General features: G+C 51.4%; 2 protein-coding genes across 4 annotated transcripts in view; one reads left to right on the top strand and one right to left on the bottom strand.

Annotated features, from left to right (window-relative positions):
• Positions 1 to 1,620, bottom strand: part of ZFP91 (ZFP91 zinc finger protein, atypical E3 ubiquitin ligase) — a 28,813-nt gene extending 27,193 nt beyond the window's left edge. Inside the window, exon 1 of the mRNA XM_074998123.1 lies at positions 523 to 1,620. Within this exon, the coding sequence (XP_074854224.1) occupies positions 523 to 866 (344 nt within the window). The 5' untranslated portion in view covers positions 867 to 1,620. The remainder of the gene's footprint in view (positions 1 to 522) is intronic.
• A 155-nt stretch (positions 1,621 to 1,775) lies between these two features.
• The window catches only part of LPXN (leupaxin), a 156,341-nt gene continuing 135,885 nt past the window's right edge, over positions 1,776 to 22,231 (top strand). For all 3 annotated transcript variants that reach the window (XR_012646067.1, XR_012646066.1, XM_074998118.1), the window contains exons 1-2: positions 1,776 to 1,993; positions 7,459 to 7,544. Coding sequence is in view for 1 of the 3 variants with exons in the window: in XM_074998118.1 (XP_074854219.1) it covers positions 7,508 to 7,544 (37 nt within the window). In the remaining 2 variants the exon portion in view is untranslated. The remainder of the gene's footprint in view (positions 1,994 to 7,458; positions 7,545 to 22,231) is intronic.

Raw genomic sequence — 22,231 nt, 5'->3', positions numbered from 1 at the left:
GAACCTTACAACCCTCCCAGCACTACTCAGGTAGCTGCCAAATTATAATATTGCTCATTCAATCTCTTTAACTTCAGCTTTTGCATAAGGGACAAAGTCGCACTCTCCTCAAAAGAAAACCCTCTTGTACTGAGTGCAAATCTGAACACTGAAAAGCGAAGAACACATGGATTCTGAGAACCTTACTTCTGCCCCCATCCTCACTGTGTCTCTATTTTTTCATCCAAGGGGACTCCCAGCCTCCAATGTGGGGAGGGAGCTGTGTGGACAGACCCAGAGTCCCACCCACTAGTGTGAGTGGGAGAGTCGCTGGGAGGGTGGACCCAGAGCCCCACCCCCACAAGTGTGGGGGGGGGGGGGCTGCGCGCGTGGACCCAAAGTCCCGTCACCCCAGTGCATGTGTGCGTGGGGCTCTGTGGGCACACCCAGAATCCCACCCCTAGTGTGTGTGGGGGGGAGGGGAGGCCAAAGTCTCCGCACTCGCCCCTATCAGTCTGAGGGGACCGCTGTCCCGGTACTCACGCGGGACGCGGGCTCCCCTTCTTGCCCCCGCTTCCAGGCTGGGCGGCAGCTGCCGGCGGCGGCTCGGGCTCCTGGGGCGGATGGGCGCCGGGGCTGCTCCTCCGGCGGCGGGGGTACTCAGACTTCCGGCGGCGGGATGCGGCGGCGGCGGCGGCGCCCCCCACCGAGCCCCCGGCGGCGGCGGCTCGGCCCCGCTCCCGGCCTCCCCTCAGCACCCGGCTGCTCCCCGACTCCTCCCCCTGCTCCGCGACAGGGGGCCGGCGGCGGCCAGCAGCGGCAGCGGGCGGCCCCTGAGTCTCCGCCTGCTCCGCAGCGCCCCCCGGCAGCTCGGTCCCCCCCGGCATCGGGGCGGCGAGCGGAGGGGGCCGCGGCGGTTGCTCCTCCTCGCTCCTCCCCCGACGGCGCGCGGCGCGGCGCAACACACCGCCCACCCCCGCCCTACGCAGCCGCGCCCGCTCAACCGCAGCCAATTAGGATCCGGCGTCGGCTTCAGACCGGGCGCGAGGCTCTCCCCGCCTCCCGACCAATCAAGCAGCAAGAGCCACGACGCGAGGCGACACGCCCCCGGCCCCAAACTAGCCAATCGGCAACCGCACCTCGCAGAGTCCGCGCGCCGCGCCGCTCGCCAATGGGCGAGCGCAGCTCCCCGGGCGCGCGCGCTCTCGGGATTCCCAACCGTGGCGCGCGCGCCGCCTGTCCTCCCCCCTCCCGCGCCGACTAACAGTCGCGTCTCGCGCCTAGCTCGGTGACCTTTCCACCCGCCTCAGCCCAGGAGTCCCCGCCGCGCAGGGGTTGGGGGGGGAGGGGGGTAAAGCGCGCGCTCCGCGCAGGCGCAATAGCTTTGCCTCCCTGCTGTTGTTGCGATCGTGGTGCCTACCGCCCCCGCCGCATCCTGGGCCCCTCTGGTCCCCCCGAGTCCCTGGTCCGTGCGCGAGGCCGCGGGAAAGCCGGTAGTCCCCGCGACCCTCCCCTCTCTGGCTCCCGCACCGTCCCCGGCGCTCGCAGAGCCGGAGCGGGGGGGGATGTTTTTTTTGGCTGTCGCTTCTCCTTTAAGAAAAAAAAAAAGCCCCGTCGGGCGGCGGGTGAAAGTCGGTGACAAAATGGCGTCCGGCGTAGAGGGGGCGGGGCTTGTGGAACGTTCGCCCACTTCCGCTCCCGAGTGCCCGCCCATGCGCCCTGGCGCCAAAGGCCTTGTGGGAATTGTAGTCTTAACGTGGAAACCGGAAGTGGGCCTGACGGCGTCGGGGTTCCTCCTTCAGGAAGGCCTGTGCCTGGCTTTGGGGGCGGGGGCAGTGGCAGTTTCCCGCCTGCGCCTGGCTTAGGGTTACCAGAGTTTTGGAAAGCATGCAGGACAGGCAGCCCCAGCTGGGATTCCGTGAGCAGGGGAGCCTGGTGGGGCATGGAGCCCTGGCTGACAGCCCCAGCTGCAGCGTCCTTGACTGGGGCGGCGGAGGGGCCCCGCAGCTGGTAGGTGGCTGGAGCCTGAGCCCATGCTGGCAGTCCCAGCTGTAGGCTGGGCTCACCTGGACAAGTTTCGCATCCCCCGTTGTGCAAAAATGTCCAGTGGGACGGGGGACTTGTCAAGGAAACTCTGCACGTTGCAGGACATCTGGCAGCCCTGCTTCCTGCCCCTGCCCCACAGGTGGGAGAGGCAGCCAGGGCACCCAACTTTCTAATGGCACAAAGCTGAGCAGCTGTGCCCTGTCCCGGCCCTTCCTTGAGTCCCCACCCTCTGCCTGCACCATCTCTCACACCCCCGTCCTCACTTGCTTTCACCATGGGAAGTGGGGGTTATGAGTGCTCCATTTGGGGGTTGAGGACGAGGGGGTTGGTGTTCAGAAGGGGGCTGCGGGCTGTGGCAGGGTCTTGGGGTGCAAGGTCTGGCAGTGCTCACCATGGTTCCGGGGAAATGGCTGCCAGGTTCCTATGGCCCCTAGATGCAGGAAGGCTCTGCATGCTGCTTGCAAGCATGGCCCTTGCAGCTCCCGTTGTTTGTGGTTAATGACCAGTGGGAGCTGCAGAGCCAGCATGTGGTAGTGCAGTAGTCTGCTGAGCATCCATGCCCCTTGAGGCCTCGGGGACTTGGTGGCCACTTCTGGGAGCTGTCCTGAGCCAGGGTAGGTAGAGCCTACCCTGTTTCTAGGCCTCTGCTGTGCCATGGACTAGGTATTTACCAGCGTAGTCAGTGGTGCTGACCAGAGATGCTAGTGTTCCCTTTCAATTGAGTATTCTACTTGAAAACCAGATGCCTGGCAACCCTTAAGTCTGTTTCCCTGGACAGTGCTTGTGTGAGAGGAAAAGTCCCTGATGGATGAACATGATCACTGCAGTCTAACCTTGAGGATGGGTTAAGTGAGAGGGCATTACTTCCCTCAAAACAATGTCAGGTGAAAGGAGGAGCAAGTCAATTGCCTTCAGACCTCTTTCTGCTGAAGACTCCACTCCAGGGAGCTTCATGCCAAAAATCTCTACTAGCTTCCTTTTGTGTAGGTTCAGTAAGTCCATCCTTAGTGCTAGTGTGGCCCTACACAGTACAGTATTACTAATTTGCTGTAGAGCAGAGACTTCCCTCTCCCTTGTCAGTGGTCTTAGTGCCTCTGGGGGTTACACATGTAAGGAATGTGCCAGCAGGAACTCAATAGTGCTGAAGGCTGGGAGGAACGTATCTCCCAGAGATCATTTACATGAGAATGCAAAGGTGTGCATATGTAGTACCTTGCTGAAGGCTGTGAATGGCTGGCTAAATACAAAAGCAGCTTCCCCTCCCTTGGTGTTCACACCTCCAGATCAACTGCTGGTAGTAAGCCTCACCCTTGCTGACTGAGCTAACCTTGTTATCCCCACCCTTGCTCTGGCTTATTTATACCTGGCTCTGCAGATTTCCAAGACCAGCATCTGATGAAGTGAGTCTGTGCTCATGAAATCTCATGCTCAAAATTTTTCTGTTAGTCTATAAGGTGCCACAGGACCCTTCGTTGCTGGGAGGAATGTGTCTCCCAGAGATCATTTGCATGAGAATGCAAAGGTGTGCATATGTGATACCTTGCAAACAAAGCCTGATGGGTAGCAAGAAAGGAATGAGGTTTTTGTCTATTGTAAACACGTTGTTGTAAAATCACAATTTATGCTAACACTCAGTATAAGAATTGTGACATCTCACCAGTGCTCCAAGTCATTGGGGGGACAGCGCAGGTGATCATAACTGCATAGGACATGGATTACACAGGGCTCCCCTGGTTTAAAGCCTTGTAAAGCAGAAGGGGAGGGATATGGGTTGAGCTAGCTAGTGTAGTGGTGCTGCTTAAGCTTTGGCTACATAGGTATAAGCCTGGTTTGACTAGCTCTCTTCACCTGTTAGAAGGTAGAGCTGGATGCTGATGTTTTTTATGAAACTCAACTGTGGTAGGTATTAAGAGCTGAAAGCACAGGGTTTTACCTCAGGCCAATCCCCTGGTGAATGAACAGGTAGTATGGCTGGTAGGAGGAGCAGTGGACTCATGGTGGGGAGGAGAAGCCGCAGATGGTGCAACTGGTGGGCAGCTGGTAGGAGCAGCAGTGGACAGATAGACAGCGCAACTGGTGGATGGTTGGCAGGAGGAGCTGCAGCTGGACAGCGCGACGGGTGGACGGCTGGTAGGAGCAAGCAGAACGCCAGACCAGCATGAAAGTGGCATTGTCTCAGGTTCCATGAGGGAATACATCAGCGTGAGGTGTCAGTGCCTGCACGGACTGGGCCAAGTTGTAAGTGGGGCATTTGAATTGGGGGTGTGGAGAAAGTTGGGTGTGTGGATTGGCTGTTTACAGTATTGGACTGGGGAGCCTGAGAGGCCAAGGACATTGCTCAATGGCTTTGAGCTGGGACAGTTACTTGAGGATTGGTTATGAACTCTGGGTGTGGTATTTTCCCAAGCTTATGCTAATTGACCTTTCTGCCTCTTTTATTAACAGTTCTTTTCTACACGCAGACTCTGTGCTTGCGAGTAGGGAAGCATTGCCTCTCCGAGGCGCCCAGGGGTGTGTGAATTTCCCAGGCTACTGGGTGGGGGCTCGAGCCGGTTCTGTGTGAGATGGATGAAAAGGAACCCCTAGATGTTGAACCTGGCCCTGGTTGCTGCCAGCTCCTTCCGGCAGAAGGGTTACACACAGCACAGCCTCCCCTTCCCAGAGACATCAGAAACCACAGGGAAATGGAAGAATTCCAGAATATTTAGCCACCTAACCAGGTTCAGTAACCTGTCAGGAGCTTTGTTTAGGGACAGTAGTCTTGATAGTTTTTTATTCCCAAAGACTCTGGTCTCGTTGGAAGCGTAGGCCCTGATTATTGTTTGGTGAAGCGACATGGTCAGATTTTCAAAAATCCTCCATTTTTCCTCCTTTAATGTATGTTCTGTGTAAACTGGGCAGTTGGGCAGCCACCCAGGAGAGATTTAGGTGTCACCTAGCTGATTAGCAGAGTGCCCACAGCCAAGCAGAGTGGGCAGCCTCTGTTTCTGTTGGTGGTGCACATCCACATATGGGTTGGTGCACATAACAAAATTCATTCCACCCCTGGATGGCAAAACATAGAGGGAAGCTTTTTTGTAAGTGATCTGCAAAGCTTTCCTTGGTTTGTTCACATTTTCTGCTTGAGATCCACTTTTGTATGCACTTTTTGTCATGCCTTTTTAAATTCAATTTTTTTCTCCCTCTCAAAAGAAAATCTTAAGGGAGAAGCACTTAAGATAGTTATCTGTGGCATCACTGCTCTTTTCCAAGCAGAGGCAAGTAACATGGCTTTCTCTAAAGACTTGTAAGAGAAATTGACCAGTATAGCTATTTTAAAATAATTACTTTTCTATAGCTAATCTGGAATACCTTCCCCGTGCAAATACTCTCTCTACCAAAATAAGTGACTTTTGGAATAATTGTTCAGGTTGCAAAATAATTATTCCAAAATATAACGTTAATTCTGACAAGTGTCTATGAAAGGGTGTTATTCCACAATTGCTAAATTAGACTGGACTAGTTAGGCTGATCATTTTCCCCTAGGTAGACAAGATCTGGGAACATCCTTTCCAGTTAATCACAGCTGCATTGTCTTGGTTAAAAGTGTTACAATGCTTCCTTTCAGCTGCTTGTGGGAAGAAAAAAGATTCCAACTGTGTTTCACCCATTCACTTGTCCGTAGCGTCTGTGGTGGCTTTCTTTTGCAGTAAAGCAAATTGAATGAGCTGTTGAGGATGAAAGAGAGTATCAAAAGGCAAACTTCAAGCAACAGTAAGACTTTTTGCCTTATTTTTAATTTATTAGGACTTTAATGCTGGCTAATGTATGGGAGTCTGAAACATTCCAAAGAGCATTTGTATCAAATTAAAAACACCTATGCATGGTATTTATAGATGCCAGCAGTATCTTATCTACACTACAGCTCCTGATATTTCTAACATCAGTGAATTTTTTTTGAAAAAAAAAGCCCTATTTGTATTAGTATTTGTAAACCTCTGTAGTCTGGAGACCTTAGCACCTGACCAGTGCCAAATGAGAGAATTTGCTGAATCACGGGAGATCAATATTGTCTAGCAGCATTACCAACACTTCCACTGCTTACTGGGCTCTGAGAAGACATTTAGGGGGAAAGTACAGCTAAATAACAGCACAGAACACTGAGAGCCAGAACTGGTGGCTGGAAACAAACTTAATGGGATGATGGGAAACTTGGTCACACCCATGAGAAGTGGGATTGCAGATATTGGTATGTAACCCTTCTGTTAACGCCAGATGCCTGCCAGAAGGGCCGGGTTCAACTTTTGTGGGGTTTTCCTATTAAGGATACAACCAACCGGCTCGAGCCCCCACCCAGTGGCCTGGGACAATTTCACCCCTGTGCTGGGTGCCTGTAAGGCGGTTCTCCCCCACCCCTCGCAAGCACAGAGTCTGAGATAGAAATGGCTTGTTTAATGACCGTAACCTACCCCAAGGTTACAGCGACAGATGCAGTATATCTCAGCACAGAAGAGACAAAACCCTTTTACCCAGATACCATCCCCATATGCAGTAGAACTCAGTCTCTTGCTGGGGCTCTTGGCCCTTGTCCACACACACACAGTTACAGGGTGTACCCTTTGCGGTGCAGTCCCAAACTCAAAGCCCACAGATACATCACCAGGGCAATACTAGCTGTCCACTTGTCTGTAGCCTCCCCTTGCTGTCACCAGCCGCCCGCCGGTCACCGTTGTCCGCCGCCGCTCCTACCGGCCACCTGCCGGTCACCGTCATCTGCCGCCACTGCCGCTCCTACCGGCTGCCAGTCGCCGTCGTCTACCACTGCTGCCGCTCCTACCGGCCGCCGTCGTCTACCACCGCTCTTACCGGCCGCCCGCTGGTTCTGCTGTTGTTTGCCGGTCCTAACCCCACTGCTTGGGACTGCCCTAAGGCAGAACCCAGTGATTTCAGCTCTGTGTGGCCTCAGCTACCACTCTGTGATTTCAGCTCTTGGTATCTCTAATGTGGGGTTTCACAAACACCCTAGTATCCAGCTCTATCTTTTAACAGGTGGGGAGGGTTAGTCAAGCCAGGCTTATAGCTATATGGCCAAGGCACTCAGCAAGCTGGCTCAACCAGTACCCCGCCCCCTGTCCTCACAATGCTTTAAACCAGGGAGCCCTGTGTAATCACTGTCTTACACAGCTAAGGCGACTGCCCTGTCCCCCACAACAACCCAGAGCATTGGTGAGATCTCACAACTCCTGCATTAAGTGTCAGCTTAAATTGTGATTTTACAACTACATGTTTACAATAGACCAAATCTTATGGCTTACTTGCTACCCATTAGGCTTTGCCTGAAAAGGTATCACACGTGCACACCTTTTGCATTCTTATGCAGATGACCTCTGGGAGACTCATTTCTCCCAGCCTTCAGCAGCACTGCATTCCTTCTTCTACATTCCCTACAGGTAGATGAGAGAGTTCTGGATTACTGAGGTTCAATCCATACTTACGTATTGGGATGCTTCTGAACCAATGGACATGTCTTCAGATTCATGGTAGGAAAACCACAATTTTTCATGTCTGGTGTTTTGGACAGTGGTTGGCAGTAGTTTATAGCCTGTCTACTCAGAGGGGCTATGCATGTGTTGTTCTGTTTAGACATCTGGCTGATCAAGGTCACTACTTTGGAAAGAATTGAAAGAGAAAACCATGTCACCTCTGTTAGAGACACTGGATAATTTAACACAAACCAATAACAGGAACTTACCCAAAATCTTCCCACCCCAAGACTGAATCTAAGATAATACAGTAAACTCCTTCATATCTGGCATTCCATTATCCAGAACTCACAAATAACTAAAATTTGCTTATGGTTAAAATGCAGGTTATGTTTTCCATAAGTACAGTATAGTGAAAGTAAATACAAGCAAATACAGTATAAGTTTACAGTGTACAAAACTAGTGCTGTTGATACATAAAGTACCCTGCATACATTTTTGTTTGTTTCTTAATATCAAATATTGGGTTTATTTTAGCATTATGCATTGCTAGGTGTACCTCTCTATTATCCAGAATATTTGAATATCCAGCAATCTCCTGATCCCAAGGCTGCCGGATATGAAAGTTTAAACATGCAAGAGCTGGTGTTGAGCCAGTCAACAAACTTAGAGCTTGTGGGTGTTATGGTGTTTGCAGTGCCCATGGTATCTCTCCATGCAGGACCACTCCAGTGGACTCTGGGATCCCAGTAGAACATGGACTTTCATGTCACATCCAAGTGATGGACTGTCTCCAGGCCTCTTCTGGCCTGATGGAGGTCTAGGTCCAATCCTTAATTAGGAATGGACTTTCAAACTCCTGTTATTCAAACTGCAGTGACCATGTCTGCATCAAAGCTAAGAGGCGGAACCTGTGCCCACCCAGAAAACTCACTCTCTGTTGTAATAAGGTCTACCTGTCAGTGTTTGGGAGCTAGGCAATCAGGGCTCTGATATGTCAAAAGGTGAGGCCAGTTTATATAGTTAATGGCTGAACTGTGCCTTAATGATATAATCATACTGCCATTCTCCCCATTCCTTTAAACCCATCCCAGCCAGGTTCTTCCTCACGTACCAGCTCTATAAAGCGCCTTTGGAGGACAGATTGTTCTCAGCCCAGCACATCCTTCTCACTTGGAAGACAATGACCAACTGCATTTAGCACTCTGTGATCTGGCTTAAAGTTAGAGGGTCACATCACGCAGTTAGAGGGTCACACCATTTTTTCCCAGGACAGTCCATTAGTTAAGCTGTTTCACAGGCGCCCCAACTTTTTTAAGAAAATGGGCAAATTCTCCCATATTTTGTGGGGCTCCTGTTCCCTAGCACCTGGTGTCTTGAGGCAGCAGCCCCTGCTGTCAGGGGGAGCCCCTCCACTGTGAGGCTGCCCCATTCCCTGACGCCCCACAGAGGCAGCTCCCACTGCCTGCGAGCTCTGCCATGGGGCAGCTGCCTCGTTCCCTGGCACACCCCTGCTGTGTCCCCATCCTCCACTTCCCCTCACCAGGAGGCTGTGGAGCCCCCATCCCTGGTGCCACACTGGGGGGCAGCTGCCCCATCGTTGAGGAGTGGTGGCATGGAACAGCAGCCCCCCATCCCTGGAGGCCAGTGTCCCGTATTTGCCATAGGGCAACGTGGTTGCCCCACTCAAATACAATTCAGAAGTAGGTGTATCCAAGGCAGCTCCCCTCCCCAGGCCTCATTTCATATGTGCACAAAGCACCTCTGTTTGGATTTGGCCTCTTGTGGGAATTTGCACACGGTCCTGTACTTCCTTCAGAAGTGGGTTGCAAAACAGGGCAGCCCCAATTATCCTGCCCTCTAGTGTCCTTTGTTCTTTGAGTGCGTCTGCTGGCCCCGTGCTGTGTGCAATAACCTGAAACTCACCTCCCTTACTGACTTAAGCTCCAGGCTTAATATAAAATGACGAGATAAATTTGAGAGACGTGTGTGATGTTTGAGATGTATTCATTGGCTGCAGGGCGGTATTTGAATACATGAGTCATGAATTTAACATTTTCTCACACCCTTTTCTTAAGCACTGGGGCAACGTCTACACCAGAGAGTTTTTTGTTGACAAAACTGGGGATTTGTCCACAAAATTCACGGCACATCTACATGCAAAATGTGTTTTGTTGACAGTCTGTCGACAAAAGTCGGCTCTTCTGCTGACAGCATCCTGCCTCTCTGTGAGCAGGAGCAATGCCTTTGTTGATGGTTTCTGTGCTCTGGGGTGGGCTCTACATTGACAGACAGGGCTTCCTGTTCACCCCTGTGTGCTGAGCTTCGAGATGGCTGTTCTGTCTGGAGTGGCTGGGCAGTCTGGCTGCTCTCTGTTGACAGAGCAGATTGCTGTTTTGATCCACTTTTGTGTGTGGACATACACATCTCGTAGAGCTGGAAGGGACCTCAGGAGGTCATCAACTCCAGTTCCCTGCCCTCTTGACAGGGCCAAGTACCCTCCCCCCCTTTTTTTAAAATCTGTTTGCCCTAGATCCTTAAATGACCCCCTCAGGGATTAAACTCACAATGGTGAGTTAAGCAGGGCAGTGCTCAAACCACTGAGCTATCCCTCCATGATTTATTGTAGAAGTTTTGCTGGAAGATCTCTTCTGACAGCCACTTCTCTGGACAGATCGCTTTGTAGTGTAGTTGTAGCTAGTTTTAGTGCTTTATCTCTCAGAAAGCATTTTTCTGAGCTTCTAGTACCTCCTGTGGTACTACCCTGACACCCAGTGGGTAGTTTAGGTAATGCAAAGTGCCTTCTCTAAATGCAATAAACAAAATACATCACATGTTCACCTCCTCCTATTGACTAGAAACACTAAAGTGAAGCATCGCTTAGGAGAAGGGAGGTAAATTGTTCTTGTTAACCCCTGTGGATAGTACAAGAAGCAGTGGGCTTAAACTGAAGCAAGGGTTAGATAGATGTCTATCAGGGATGGTTTAGACAGTACTTGGTCCTGCCATTGGGGCAGGGGGCTGGACTTGATGGCCTCTTGAGGTCCCTTCCAGTTCTAGTGTTCTATGATTCTAAGGGTGTTTAAAATTGGATATTAGAAAAGATGTCTGAATTGTCAGGCTAATTATACCTTGAAATAAATTGCCAAGGGTGGGGGCGAGCAAACTGCAGGGGAGGGGATGAGCCCCCTTTGGGGGGTGGGGAGTGTGAGATTTCATAAAGAGGAGCACAGCATGATGCTATGTCTCATACTCATCCATCTAATTAACGATCTCATGAAATATGTTACTGTTTAAATGTCTGTGTGTTCACATTTATATACTGCTTAATAAAGTTTTAACGTTCTACAGACTTATTTTCTTACAGGTCTCGAAAGGTATTTTTCATATGAACATACCTGAAATTTCTATGGGTTGGGATCACATTAGACAGGTGCGTGGGCGGCGGGGGGGGTGCGGCTCTGCTGATTGCAGAAATGAAAAGGGGGGCCCTTGCTCACCCCAGGCCTAGGGAGGTTGTAAAATCTTTGTCACGGGAGATTTTTAAGAGCAGTTGAGACAAATACATGTCAAGGATGGTCTAGATGATAGATAGTCCTGGCAAGAATTTGACATTTATAGATAGGCAAGCGTAGTGCTCATCTATAAAAATGGGAAATAAGGACTACGTCTACACTAGGCCCAAACTTCGAAATGGCCACACAAATGGCCATTTCGAAGTTTACTAATGAAGCACTGAAATGCATATTCAGCACTTCATTAGCATGCGGGCGGCCGTGGCACTTTGAAATTGAGGCGTCTCGCCACCGCACGGCTCGTCCCAACAGGGCTCTTTTTCGAAAGGATCCCGCCAACTTCAAAGTCCCCTTATTCCCATCAGCTCATGGGAATAAGGGGACTTCGAAGTAGGCGGGCTCCTTTCGAAAAGGAGCCCCGTCGGGACGAGACGCACGGCAGCGAGGCGTGTCAATTTCAAAGTGCTGCGGCCGCCCGCATGCTAATGAAGCGCTGAATATGCATTTCAGCGCTTCATTAGTAAACTTCGAAATGGCCATTTGCGTGGCCATTTCGAAGTTTGGGGCTAGTGTAGACACGGCCAAGGACAGCCCAGACCTGTCAGTTTAACTTCTGTACGGGGAAAGATATTGAAGCAAATAATTAAGAAAACAATTTGCAAATATGAGCAAGACACGAAGGTGATAAGTAACAGTCAGCATGAATTTCAAAAGAACAGATGATGTCAAACCAACCAGCTAGCTTGCTTTGACAGGACAACTAGCCTTGTGGATAAGGGGGAAGCAGTAGATGTAGACTTTAGTAAGGCATTTAATATAGTGTCACTTGACCATCTCATTAATGAACTAGGTGAATATAACCTAAATAAAGCTATAAAGCAGATGCATATCTGGTTGGAAAACCATTCCTAGAGAGTAATTATCAATGGTTTACAGTCATGTTGGAAGGGCATAATGACTGTGGTTTCTCAGGGATTGGTTTTGGATCAATTGTCTTAAGTATCTTCATCAGAGATTTAGATAATGGCATTTGGAGTACACTTAACATTTTGTGGATGGGACGGGTTGCAAATGCTTTGGAAGATAGGGTGGTAATTCAAAATGATTTAGATAAACTGGAGAAATGGTCTGAGGGAAATAGTGTGAAATTCAGTAAGGACAAATGCAAAGTACTTCACTTAGAATGGACTAATCAGTTGCAAACACACAAAATATGAAATCACTGCCTAGGAAGGAGTATTGTGGAAAGGGATCTAGGGTCATAGTGGATCACGAGCTAAATATAAGTCCACAGCGTGACCCTGTTGGGAGAAGAAAGAAAGCTAACATCATCCTGGGATGTATTAACGGGAGTGTTGTAAGCAAGACACAAGAAGAAGTAATTCTTCTTCTTCGAGTGTCCCCGTGGGTGCTCCACAATAGGTGACGGCTTGGCCGGCGCCGCAGATCGGATCTTCCAAGCAGTTTCTGCCGGACCGCGCATGCGCCGGCGCGCGCCGCTCCCTGGCGCGCTCCTGGCCATGTGCGCGATCCGGTCCCCGCCAGTTCCTCTCAACCGCCGTCTGCTGCAGACGGAATCCGACTAGGCTAAAGCCACATAGCGTATTCAACGACTTTAATTGTTTTCTCTTTAAAGTTTTCAGTTATTTAGGCTACGAGAAGTAGCCGGTTGTTATTTTGTGAAAAAAAAAACAAAAAAAACAAACAAGCTACGGAGGGACAGCTCAAGCCAGTCCCAGTAACAAGCGCCGGAGGCCGGGAGCTAGGGCCATCAGCCCTCCTGCTGAGGCAGGCCATCGGACGGGGAAACAGCACAAAGAGGGTGCTAAGTACCCATAAACAAACTCAAAGACTCACCAACAATGTCCTCCTCAGGCTTTAAAAAATGTGAGTCCTGCCGAGAGGCGATGCCAGTGTCCGATGGGCACAGTCTCTGCATAAGGTGCCTGGGGGAGTCCCATGTGGCACAAAAATGCACCTTCTGTGCAAAATTAACAACAAGAGCACGGAGAGACAGGGAGATGAGGATTAAACTGCTGCTTCTTGACAAGGCCCTCCAGCCAGACGTGCCGGAGCGGCCGCAGCAGGAGGGACCCTCCGGGGGCCTTAGAAGAAAAGCTGCCTCCCTCACTCCATCAGCGCAAAAACGGAGGAGAGTTTCTCCAACCCGATCCCTGCCGGCAGCAACGGTGAGCGGGACGGGAGGAGCAAGCAGCCCCCAGCCGCAGCAACAGCTGATCGGCGGCAGCACGGAGAGCCACGTGGAAGCGGCTCAGCCTCCGATGATCAGCCAGCCGCCCCGCACCGCAGGCAGGGCGGCGGCTAAGCAAGCGCCGGTACCGGCGGCACCGCAGGCAGCGGCACCGACCCCCAGGGAACCGGCGGTGCAGAGCGCGCAGGCACGTAGCCTGCAGGCACAGAAGCACTCCGCACGTGCAGCACCGCCTTCGAGCGTGCCTAGCACGGTGCCGACGGGGCCGGGATCCCCCGCCCATCAGGGGGCGGAGTTACCTCCCTTAGGGAGGGGAAAGGCTGCACACAAGAGGAGGCACTGCAGCCCCTCTCCAGACAGGGCTGTGGAGCTCTTTTCTCACAGCCCTCCGCTCATGTTGCAGACTCCAACCAGAAGGCAGGGGTCCCCCCTAGCCTACCCGGAGCCCCCTTCTCCTTTTCTGCAATCAGCCTCCCCATGGCTGGCACCACCCTCACCCTTCCTGGGATTTGAAACGCTGGACTATTATGCAAAATCGCTCTCTCCAGTGTCTCGACGATCCCCCTCTCCCAGACACAGAGGGTACGTGCAAAGGGAATGGTCAAGGTCACCTTCCCAGGAACAGTGCCTATACTGCCATGGTCGTCCCTACCACGCAGGGCATGGACACCATCGGCAATCTACCAGGGAAAGATCCCCACATACTACCTCGTACCCCCGAGGGCAATCGCGATCGGGGACAGAGACTCAAATGTCCCAGGGGGGACTGGCCGTAGACCCACGAGATTTTTCCCTCGCATACCTCCAGCGAGAGGGCGCACCATCACCATCAAGAACCGGAAGGGTCCAAAGAAATGTACCCCAGCGGTTCCTCGTTTTCCTCCCCGGATGAGGCCACGGCCTTAGGGGACGTCCATCCTAAGGACGATTTCAAACAGTTTCAGGAGCTGTTTAAGAGGGTAGCTTTCACGCAAGGCATCCAGACAGCACAAGTGCAAGAGAAACATCATAAGCTCCTTAAAAATTTGAGCTCCCCGGCCTCCTCCAGAGTAGCAATACCGCTTGATGAAGCGATCTTGGAGTCCGCCACTACCATATGGCAGACCCCTGCAACTATTCCGCCTGTTCAAAAGAGAGCGGATAAGAAATACTTCGTGCCGGCGAAGGGCATGGAGTTCTTGTTTAGCCACCCCCAGCCAAACTCCTTGGTGGTGGAGTCCTCGCAACAAAGACTAAAAACATCTCAATTTAAAACAGGGGGAACGGACAGAGATGCCAAGAAGCTAGAGCTGTTCGGCAGAAAGGTCTACTCCTCCTCCACCTTAACGTTGCGCATGGCAAATTACGCAGCGCACTTGGCGAACCATAATTTCGACAACTATGCCAGATTAACTTCCCTCATGGACTCGCTTCCAGAGGACAAAAAGCCGGTCCTCAAGGCCATAGTGCAAGAGGGGTACGCGGCTGCGAGGATGGAAGTTCAGATTGCTTTGGACGTTGCGGACACGGCAGCACGTTCCACAGCAACTGCAGTGGTGATGCGATGGGAGTCCTGGCTCCAGACCTCGGGTATACCGAGAGATCTGCAAGCGAAGATAGTCGACCTTCCCTTCGACTTGCAGAAGCTGTTTGCTGAATCAACTGACTCGGTCCTTCATTCCAGTAAAGATTCAAGAGCCACACTCAGGACCCTGGGGATTTACACCCCTCCATACTCAAAGAAAAGGTACTACACACAGCAAAGGCGGTACCAGTACCAGCAACAGCGCCCCCAGTATCACAGGGGTTACGAGCAAGGGCGGCATCAGCAGCACCAGCAGTACAGAACCCCCAGGTGACGCTCACAACAGGGCCGTCCGTCCTCGGGGCGGGGCCAAAGGCCACAAGTTTGACATACAGATCCAGGGCTGCGCCATCACCACCATTGCACAAGATCATCCGAAACGGCTTTTTCACCATCGCCTCCGACCATTCTACGACCAGTGGCAAAGGATCACCACAGACAAATGGGTGCTGGAGATCATAGCCACGGGGTACGCCATCCCCTTCCAGTCACTCCCGCCGCCGCGACCCCCGCCCAAGCCCCACCCTCAGGAGGCCTCCCATGTAGCCAGGCTCAGGCAGGAGGTGGCCCACCTCGAGTTCTTAGGGGCGGTGGAGAAGGTGCTGGAGCAACTGCAAGGGAAAGGGTTCTACTCTCGGTATTTCCTGACGGAGAAAAAGACAGGAGGCTGGAGGCCCATCTTAGACCTTCGTGGCCTCAACAGGTATCTACGCAAGCAACGTTTTCGGATGATCACGATTGCCTCCATCCTTACAGCACTGGACGATGGAGACTGGTTCGCAGCCCTCGATCTACAAGACGCATACTTCCACATAACCATCCATCCGGCTCACCGGCGTTTTCTCCGGTTCATGGTGGGCAACGAACACTTCCAATACAAGGTCCTACCGTTTGGCCTTTCCTCGGCCCCCAGAGTCTTCACCAAGACCCTGGCAGTGGTGTCAGCCTACCTGCACAGACAGGGGGTGTTTATCTTCCCGTATCTGGGGGACTGCCTGCTCAAAGGGACCTCGAAAAGGGAGGTCCTCCGCATGATACGCGTCACAGCAAACACGTTCTCCTCACTTGGCCTGGTTATCAATCTGGCAAAATCAAAGATAGACCCCTCACAGGACATAGAGTTCATAGGGGCTCGCATAAACTCGGTCTCGGCGAGAGTATACCTACCAGAGGCTCGCTTTCGAGCCATCGGTTCCCTCGTGCAGGTCATCACCTTCAGCCCTACAGTGCCGGTCTTGACGTGCTTGCAGCTGCTGGGCCACATGGCAGCGGCGACGTTTGTGGTACAGAACGCCAGGTTGCACATGCGCAGCATGCAACACTGGCTGGCAAGTGTATACAAGCCGGCAGTACACACCGTTCACAGGGTGGTGTCGCCCTCACCTGGGGTGCGCGAATCCCTGCAATGGTGGGTAAACCCCGGGAACTTGCTAACAGGGGTACCCTTCCATCAGCCGCAAATATCGGTTTTCCTCACTACGGATGCCTCCCTCATAGGGTGGGGAGCGCACATGGGCGAAGAGGTGGCTCAAGGACTGTGGTCACCCACGGAACAGTCTCTACATATCAATGTTCTAGAGCTCAGAGCAGTGTTCAACGCCTGCAAACACTTTCGAGACCGTATACGAGGCAAAGTCGTCGGGATCAGTACGGACAATACCTCCACCATGTTTTACATAAACAGGCAAGGAGGAGCTCGATCCCGTACCTTATGCGCGGAAGCAATCCGCCTATGGAACTGGTGCATCGCCCACGATATAATCCTGAGAGCCTCATACTTGCCGGGCGCGCACAACGTGAAGGCAGACCAGTTGAGTAGGCGTTTTGCGCTCACCCACGAGTGGCAGATCCGTCCCGATCTACTACGGCCGATTTTCCACGCATGGGGGTTTCCCCAAATAGATCTGTTTGCCACTCAGCACAACAAACAGTGCCCACGATTCTCCTCCAGAGCAGGGCTGGGCCGGGGGTCCCTGGGGGACGCGTTTGCGATCCCGTGGGGGGGCCCCCTGCTTTACGCGTTTCCCCCCGCAGTGCTGATCCACAAGGTTCTGCAAAAAGCCAGGAGAGAAAAGGCTCGGATGATCCTGATAGTCCCAACGTGGGATCGCCAACAATGGTTCCCCCTACTCCTGCGCATGTCGGACCGCCCACTGATGCCTCTTCCGGCGGCGCCGGATCTGCTCACGCAAGCCCAGGGGTCCATAGTGCATCCGCACCCCCAAAGCCTGCGACTGCAAGCGTGGCTAATCCATGGCTCAGCTCCCTAGAGAGCACGTGCACAGTGGAAGTACAGCAAGTCCTAGAAAGTAGCAGGAGGACTTCCACCAGGAAGACCTACAAGCAAAAATGGACTCGCTTCATGGCTTGGTGTTCTACCAAGCAGCTGGCCCCCCTTTCGGTGCCTATACCTACAATTCTAGAGTATTTACTGGACCTCAAGAGAGCAGGACTCTCGCTATCCTCGTTAAAGGTCCACCTTGCCGCCATCTCGGCGTTCAGACATGAGGATGGGGGGCACACGGTGTTCGCCCACCCTATGGTTACCAGGTTCCTCAAAGGGTTGGTAAACCTCTACCCCCCTCGGAAACCGATTCCACCCTCGTGGAGCTTGGACCTGGTGCTTACCACACTCATGGGACCACCGTTCGAGCCCTTGGCCACGGTTCCCCTTCGCCTCCTTACAATAAAGACGACCTTTCTTCTTGCAATTACGTCGGCTCGTCGGGTGAGCGAGCTTGCGGCAGTCATGGCAACGCCACCCTGCACTGTCTTTTCCAAGGAGGCGGTAACCATACGGCTGCATCCAGCCTTTGTTCCCAAAGTTTCTTCCGAGTTTCACATCAATGAACCTATTGTTCTACCCTCGTTTTATCCAAAGCCTCATACCTCCAGCGAAGAGGCGCGCCTACACCTCCTGGACGTGAGGAGGGTGCTAGCCTTCTACGTAGACAGGACCAAGTCCTTCCGGAAAACGGATAGACTCCTAGTCTCCCTCGCTCCCAAATCAAAAGGAGAAGGTCTCTCATCGCAGAGAATTTCAAAGCACATTGTATCCTGCATAAAAATGTGCTACGAGCTCAAAAAGACTCCTTTGTCGGCCACTCCCAGGGCTCATTCCACCAGGGCGGTGGCAGCATCAACAGCCTTTTTCAAGGGCGTTGCATTGAAAGACATTTGCAGAGCGGCGACCTGGTCATCCTACGACACCTTCGCCAAACATTACGCCCTTCACAGGGTATTCCAAGAGGATACCCGTCTCTCCGCAGCGGTCCTCTCGGGGACCAGCTGCACTTAATCCGATTACCCACCACCTATCTTGGGTTACTGCTGGGTAGTCACCTATTGTGGAGCACCCACGGGGACACTCGAAGAAGAAAGAGAAGTTACTCACCGTAGTAACGGTGGTTCTTCGAGATGTGTCCCCGTGGGTGCTCCACTTCCCGCCCATCCTCCCCGCTTCGGATCTCTGTTAGTGTTTTGCAGGGGCACCCGAGGCGGTTGGTCGAGGAACTGGCGGGGACCGGATCGCGCACATGGCCAGGAGCGTGCCAGGGAGCGGTGCGCGCCGGCGCATGCGCGGTCCGGCAGAAACTGCTTGGAAGATCCGATCTGCGGCGCCGGCCAAGCCGTCACCTATTGTGGAGCACCCACGGGGACACATCTCGAAGAACCACCGTTACTACGGTGAGTAACTTCTCTTTTTGCTCTACTCTGCATTGATTAGGCCTCAGCTAATCCAGTTCTGGCTACCACATTTCAGGAAAGATGTGGACAGATTGGAGAAGGCCCAGAGAAGAGCAACAAAATGATTAAAGCGACCAATGAGAGAAGATTGAAAGAACTGGTTTTTTTTTTTTTTTTTAGTCTGGAAAATTGAAGAGTGAGAGGGGACATGGTAACAGCTTTCAAATATATAAAAATCGTTACGAGGAGGAAGGAGAAAAATTATTCTTCTTAACCTCTGATGCTAAGACAAGAAGCAACAGGGTTAAATTGCAGCAGGAAAGGTTAAGGTTGGACATTTGGAGAAACTTCCTAGTTGTCAGGGTTGTTCAGTATTGGATTTACTTTTCTAGGGAGGTTGGGGAATCTCCATCATTGGAGATTTTTTAGAGCAGGTTGAACAGACACTTGTCAGGGATGATCTAGCGGGTACTTGGTCCTGCCTTGGGCATGAGGGACTGGACTGATGATCTCCTGAGGTGTCTTTCAGCCGTGTGATTCTGTGAGTGTGGGGGACTGAATTAGACGACCCGTTGGGATCCCTTCTGGTCCTAGGTTCTGGGGCAGGTTAGATTAAAAAAAAATATCTGTAAGGGATGGTGATAGGTCCTGCCACGAGGGCAGGGGACTAGACTCGATGACTTCTCAAGGTCCCTTCCAGTTCTATGAGAAATGTATGATATATGTGTGATTCTAACGTCAGCAGGGTCTGAATGAACTCCCCCTGGACAGCTAGTTGGAGAAGGTCCACATAAACACACACACACCACCCAGCAATCCAGCAGACAGTCAACGTGGTCAGCTTTGGCTGATGTTAGGTTACAAATCAGTACTGAACACGGGCAGTAGTGAAACACTGTTATCAATGTTTCTGTTTTTATTGTAAAGGGGAGCAGAACTGTGCTTAGTTTGTCCAAATAGACGGGATCGTACTCCACTGAAATGAACTCGCTAAGCTAGAGGCTCAAATGCCAGACCCTGTGAAGGTAAGAAAGGGTGTGGACCAATGTCCTTGCCAAGAGGTGTGGGTTGTATCTCAGAGCCACAGGCCAAGTTTAGCCTGGCCCTCCCCTCTGTTCAAATTAAGGCTGCATGAGGAGTCTGTTGTTTTGTAAAGTGATTATTAGAGCTGAAATTACTAATTGTGGGACAGTATTTCTGCCCAGCCTGGTTCAGCAAGACATTTCTCCCACTACGAGCTGACAATCATTAGGAGCTGGGTGAAACCTCAGAAAACTGACCAGCGGAGGTCACAGTAGAGAAGTGGCAGCAGAAGGTGATAAGGAACAGTCAGCATGAATTTGAAAAGAACAGATCATGTCAAGCCAACCAGCTGACTCTCTTAGATGGGATAACTAGCTTTGTGGATAAGGGGGAAGCAGTAGATGTAGTAGATGCATGGAGTGGCCAGCAGGGTGGCTGGCAAAGTCACCGGTGGAGCAGTGAGCAACTGGTGGGGTATCAAAGGAGAGCAGCAAGAGGCTGGTGGCGAGGTGGCCAGTGGAGCAAAATGGCAGCTGGCAAGAGGGCCAACCAGCGCATGTTTAGATGGCAGAGGGAGCAAAATGCTTCCTTCCTCTTCCACTCTGCCACTTGGGGTGGGGGGCAGGGTGAGCTCACAGAGATTCATCTCTGAATGCTGGGTCCTTATTGAACTAGGACAACCATGTGAGTGGGGTACAGTGAGTTAGCAGAGGAATGGAATGTTGCCACAGTAAAGGAATGTTTGACTGTAGAACTCAAGAACACAAGGCAGAAGACACTGCCCAACATAGCCCGGGATTGGTGTTTCGTTTGCAGTTTTCTGCTTATGAATTCTGCTTGTGGCATTTGCCCTAATTAATATTGGATTGCTTCCCTCTCTTCTTTAAAAACATTGCTTCCTAGAGGTGCCATGTGGTATTTAATTTTCCCAGGTTACTGGGTGGGGACTCAAGTTGGTTCTGTGCTGATTGTTTCTCAGGAACCAGTAGAAATTGAACCTGGCCTTGGTTGCTGCTGACTCCATCTGATCCTACTAATGACTGGTAACTTCTTTTGTATTTTGCTGCTCTGTCCACCCTGGATTCTGTACTTTCCGCTTCAGCTCATCAGAGGAAGTGGGTTTAACTCATGAAAGTGCCTGACCTAATAAATGTGTTAGTCTGTAAAGGGCCACAGGACTGCTTGTTCTCTTTTATATGGAACTCAAAAGGAAGCCTAATTCCAAGTAACCTCCACTGGACTAACCAAATGTTTTGACCACAGCCAAACCAAACCTGAACTTAACCATGAACCCTTCCTAGAATTTCTACTTACCTGTAAAACGTGACTCCTAATAGGAAATTGACAGCTATAGGCACCCAGCCCAAAGTCAGCAATCCACACTCCTTCCCATTCTCATGAATCTGTGTAGTTGGATAGATTGACAGTATTTCTGGGTGAGTTCCTGAAGATACAATACCCACTTAAGGAAATGAAGAAACAGATTGACAGAGCCAGATGTGTACCCAGAACCTCCTGCTACAAGACAGGTCCAACAAGCAAAACAATAGAACACCACTGGCCATCACATACAGCCCCCAGCTAAAGCCTCTCCGGTGCACCATCAGTGATCTACAACCCATTCTGGACAATGATCCTTCACTCTCACAGACCTTGGGAGACCAGCCTGTCCTCATGTACAGACAGCCTGTCAACCTTAAACAAATTCTCACCAGCAACTACAGACAACACTACAGTAACTCTAAACCTGAAACCAATCTCTGCAACAAACCTCGGTGCCAACTCTACTCACATATCTACACCAGTGATATCATCACAGGACCTAACCACATCAACCACACCATCAGAGGCTCTTTCACCTGCACATCTACTAATATAATATATGCCAAACTCCGCCATGAAGCCTCTATGAGCACCATGCCAGTCCCAAGCCTGGAGGAAGGAGGAGGGTTGGTCAGATGTGTGTCGATGCACTGACCGTCAAACAACAATACGAATGAAATCTGATGCCAGTAATGATTGAAGAACCGAAAGAGATCTTTCCACCGGGCATCAAGAGCGAGACCGATATTTTGAAGGAGGAAGTAGAAGAAGCAGTCAAACGACGAAAGAACAACAAGAGCCCTGGAAATAAGATCATGGGAGAGATGATCAAATACGGCGGAGAAAGCATGATCCAGGAAATACACCGACTACGTAATATAGCATGGAAAGAAGGGAAGGGACCTAAGGAATGGACAAGATCTGTGTTTGTGACAATACCCAAGAAAGGAAGTGCACTGGGGTGCAAGAACTACAGACGATTGCCCTAACTTGTCATCTAGGCAAGGTGCTGATGATGATATTGTCGGAGAGATGGAAATCGCAGATAGAAGAACATATAGCAGACGAGCAAGCAGGGTTCAGAAAAGATAGAAGTACCGTACAGCAGATATTGGCACTCAGACTGATAGCGGAGAAGGCTCGACGAAAGAATGAGAACGTATACACTTGCTTCGTCGATATTTTTTTTTTTTTCAAAAGGCATTTGACAGTATAGATCAGAAAGTGACATGGGCGATGTTGGAGTCATACGGAGTAGATAGCAGACTGACATGGTTGTTTGAAGGATATCAATGATAATGCAGAGGCAGCGGTGAGAACATGCGAGGGGTTGGGAAGTTGGTTTAAAACAAGTAGAGAGATGAGACAAGGAGATCCAATATCGCCAAGTATCTTCATCGCACATCTGGAGAGAGCCATG

The sequence above is a fragment of the Carettochelys insculpta genome, chromosome 6 (assembly GCF_033958435.1).
Source record: "Carettochelys insculpta isolate YL-2023 chromosome 6, ASM3395843v1, whole genome shotgun sequence".
Lineage (NCBI taxonomy): Eukaryota > Metazoa > Chordata > Testudines > Carettochelyidae > Carettochelys > Carettochelys insculpta.
The sequence above is the reverse complement of the archived record's forward strand: the minus strand, read 5'-3'. Positions and strand labels throughout refer to the sequence as shown.